At 43.4% G+C, this 3,724-nt stretch overlaps 1 protein-coding gene across 1 annotated transcript in view; it reads right to left on the bottom strand.

Moving 5' to 3' along the window:
- Positions 1 to 2,138: 2,138 nt before the first annotated feature.
- The window catches only part of ing3 (inhibitor of growth family, member 3), a 6,438-nt gene continuing 4,852 nt past the window's right edge, over positions 2,139 to 3,724 (bottom strand). The window contains exons 10-12 of the mRNA XM_020613397.1: positions 3,479 to 3,671; positions 3,112 to 3,150; positions 2,139 to 2,746 (exon numbers count right to left, since the gene is read on the bottom strand). Of these exons, the coding sequence (XP_020469053.1) occupies positions 2,630 to 2,746; positions 3,112 to 3,150; positions 3,479 to 3,671 (349 nt within the window). The 3' untranslated portion in view covers positions 2,139 to 2,629. The remainder of the gene's footprint in view (positions 2,747 to 3,111; positions 3,151 to 3,478; positions 3,672 to 3,724) is intronic.

The following is a 3,724-nucleotide window of genomic DNA, read 5'->3' as shown; positions in this document are numbered from 1 at the left end:
TTATAAAGTCAAAGTCTGGCTAAATAAAATGAGAATTACTTCAACTAGAGTTCTATTAATCCAGATCAAGGTGATTAAAATGAGAACTATGACATTTAAGTCAAAAGGTCTGGTTTCTAAACGAAGGCAAAATCTGATGAGGATTATTACAGTCAGAATTTATGTTGTGACCAAATATTGTCAGAGAAAAAGAGACTAAATTCTGTCAAATCTTGGATTAATCAAATCTACATTGTGTTCTAAGACAGTTTTGTGACAAAAGTCTGAAATCTGCACAGACCAACTTTGATACGATAAAGTTAGGTTCATCCAAGTCTGACATTTAAGTCAGAAATAAATGAATCAGATTAAAACAAATCAAAAATAAGAATTTTAAGGAAAACTTCAGCACAACTTTTACATCAGATTTTTAGGAGTTAAGTCCATCCATCATCATCCCCTTAATCTAGGGCCAGGTCGTGGTGGCAGCAGGTTCACCAGGGTTGTCCAGCTCCTCTGGTGGGATTCCAAGGTGTTCCCAGGCCAGATGAGATATAACCTCTCCAGCACATTTCAAGTCTGCGCCGGGGGTCTCCTACCAGTCGGACGCACCTGGAAGACCTCCACAGGGAGGAGCCCTGGAGACATCCTGATGAGATGCCCGAACCACCTCTACTGGCTCCTTTCGATGCAAAGGAGTAGCGGCTCTACTCCTGAGTCCCTTCCAGATATCCAAACTCTACTATCTCTAAGGCTAGGTGTGACCACCCTACGAAGGAAGATCTCCTAACGCTAACCCACACAGGCAGGGATCAACACGCCCAGATACCCGGACCTAGCCTGCTGCACGACTTGCACTGCACCCAACCCCGATTCTTTTCCCTGCAGGTGGTAGGTCTACAGGTCGGTGGCACCATGTCATTTCTTTGAGCTGTGCCCGACCAGAGCCCATGGGCCAAGGCCCGGCCAACAGACGCTCAGCGGGGAGCTTCCCTCCCAGGTCTGGCTCCAGCAAGGTGCCCCAGTTTTTCTAATCCAGGCGAGGTAGCGTAAGAAGTTACCATTTTCATCAGGGTTTTTGAATCTCTCTTAGCCTGGGACCAGTTTGCCTTGGGAGACCCTACCAGGGGCAAACACCCCAGACAACACAGCTCCCAGGATCATTGGGACACAAACTTCTCCACCACGATAAGGTGGCGATTCCAGGAAAATTAATTAAGAATGACAAAAAAGTGACTTTTGTTTTTCTTTGAAATGACTGTGATGAAAAAGTGAGTATTATTAAAGTCTGAGTTTCGATGTTTAATTCATACTTTACAAAAAAGGCCAAATTCTTATCACAAAATTCAAATTGAATTCTAATTTTGACTTCTGTATGTGAAGGTCAGCTTCTCAGGACAGAACAGGTTAGGACCATTAAAGTCACAGTTATCAGGCTGAGCTCGCATCCTTTATTAATCTGGACCTTTTCTCTGATTAATCTCAGAACTGAGTTTGCGCACCCATCACCCCAGTGCTCGACTGTTCTCAGGATAGCAGGATGAAGAGGATCCGTCTTCATCCTCACAACCTGATCCCCACAGACTGACCCCTGACCCTGGCCAGATGAGCTCCGTGGTGGGCAGAACATGCAAATTAGTTTTGGGACAAACTTCCAGTGAAGCTGCAGTTTTAATTCACATGAACCTGCATTTGTTCATCCAATCTAATAGTTTCCATAAGAGTCAAGTTTAGTTTCAGTCTAGTTCTAGTGTTCTGTGATTTGAACAATGCATTTTGACATTATGAGCAGAAGGAATGGTTTTTATGGGGATTAATACAACAAATTACAGCTGGAGGTAGATTTCATCTGAGCAAAACAAAAACATATGAGTTATGAGGATTAGTCTCAATATTATGACATGAGGAGTTTATTTTGATCAAATAAAGTTGAATTAATTACAGTAGGCGAAAGAACTGTGACTTACTTCCATCCATTATCTAGACCACTTATTCCTGAACAGGGTCATGGGGGGCTGGAGTCAATCCTAGCCGACACTGGGCGAGAGGTGGGGTCCACCCTGGACAGGTCGCCAGTCTGTCACAGGGCTGACATGTAGACAAACCACACACACCCACAGGTAATTTAGAGTCGCCAGTCAACCTAAGCTGCATGTGTTTGGACTGTGGGAGGAAGCCGGAGTAGGGTTGTATTTACCTTCTTGCTATGAGGCAACAGCGCTAACCACTGCCCCACCATGCCACCCTTAATAAAATCCACATTTGATCAAATAAAGTCAACATGCTGCGACTCAGTCATAATTCAGAGGAGACATCTGACTTCTGCCAGTACTGACGTAATGAAAATGAAGACGGAGCGCTTCATCGTTTTGTTTTGGAGAATGGTTCTAGATGATAATCTCATCTTTAGGAGATAAAGACAGAACTCTGAAAAAGGTCAGATGTTATGTCACGTGTCAGTCTTCAGTCTCACAACTCAAATGATTCTCCATCATGTGACTTCACCCCGTTTCTGTTGGCACCAAGTATTTTATCTGTCAGATTCAAAACCCTGTCAAAACCAGTTTGTGAGCAGCCTGTTGACCTCTGACCTCACTCTGTTTGCAGTGTGCGTTAAAATCCAACATGGGGGGGGCAGACAATGAGGAGTCTATTTGTGGCGACTGCCTCTCCTCTTCATGGCGGCTGTGCACTGAGGGCAGTACCACTTCCCCTTTGGAGCCTCTGTCAGACCAACGCAACCATAGTGGAACCACTCAATCGGACACTGGAAGAAATGGTAATACTGACATGAATGACTGGACAAATGAACCGTTTATCAAACCTGTATTTACCTTTTGGACTGTGGCTCTAAATGATCAGCTGCAACAATCTGTTTGCTGTTGAGTGGACCAACGAAACATTAGCCCTCTACAACTTTAACCACTAATGAATTGTATCTTAGTTATGTGACAAAGACAAACACTGGCTCCAGTTCTCAAATAAACATGTAATTTGTCATTAAAAATGACAAACCTATTGTAGGCGTAAAAACTCTTGTTTTCTTTTAAATAAAAGTAACTTTTACATTAAGTGGTTAATAAAGATTACACGATTCAGCTGCCAGCCTAGCAGGCACAGCACAATACTTACATCTGAGTTATCACAGCCAACCATCTCTCCATAGGAAACCTGGAAAAGATTAAAAAGTACATTTTGAGAATATGTAGTTGTTTATATAAATAATTCAGAAACCAAAAGCACATTTTGATTGAGCTGATCGCTGACTGTACACACAGCCTCACACTGCTGCTACTTTTGTTTTATATACCTGTGTTACTCTCCAACGAAAATAGGTTGAGGTTTCTCAGCTTCTGTTATTCTACTGGATTTATTAAGAACACAAACTGAAACACTAAGAAACAGAAGGAGCTATGGACCGACACAGCAAAGGGAGGAAAAAAGTCTCCTCTGTGTAAACAGATGCTTTCAAACACTTCCTGCGTATTTCCTTCCACACCTGGTTACAGATGCAGTATCGGGGCTCGTTGGGGTCATAGGTCCAGTCCACCTGGCTGTTGGCCTCAGCCTCAGGGAGCGCTGAGGCCTGCTGGGAAAGCTCCTGAGCCAGCGCTGATGATGAAGAGCATGATGACAGTGATGAAGAGGAAGACGATGAAGATGACTGATGATTGGAAGACTTGATGCTGCTTCTGGATAGCAGAGGAAAATGGGAATAAGAGGTGCTTGTTTTCCTACAACACTT

Source organism: Monopterus albus, unplaced genomic scaffold, assembly GCF_001952655.1.
Source record: "Monopterus albus unplaced genomic scaffold, M_albus_1.0 scaffold134.1, whole genome shotgun sequence".
In the NCBI taxonomy this organism is placed as follows: Eukaryota; Metazoa; Chordata; class Actinopteri; order Synbranchiformes; family Synbranchidae; genus Monopterus; species Monopterus albus.
The sequence above is the reverse complement of the archived record's forward strand: the minus strand, read 5'-3'. Positions and strand labels throughout refer to the sequence as shown.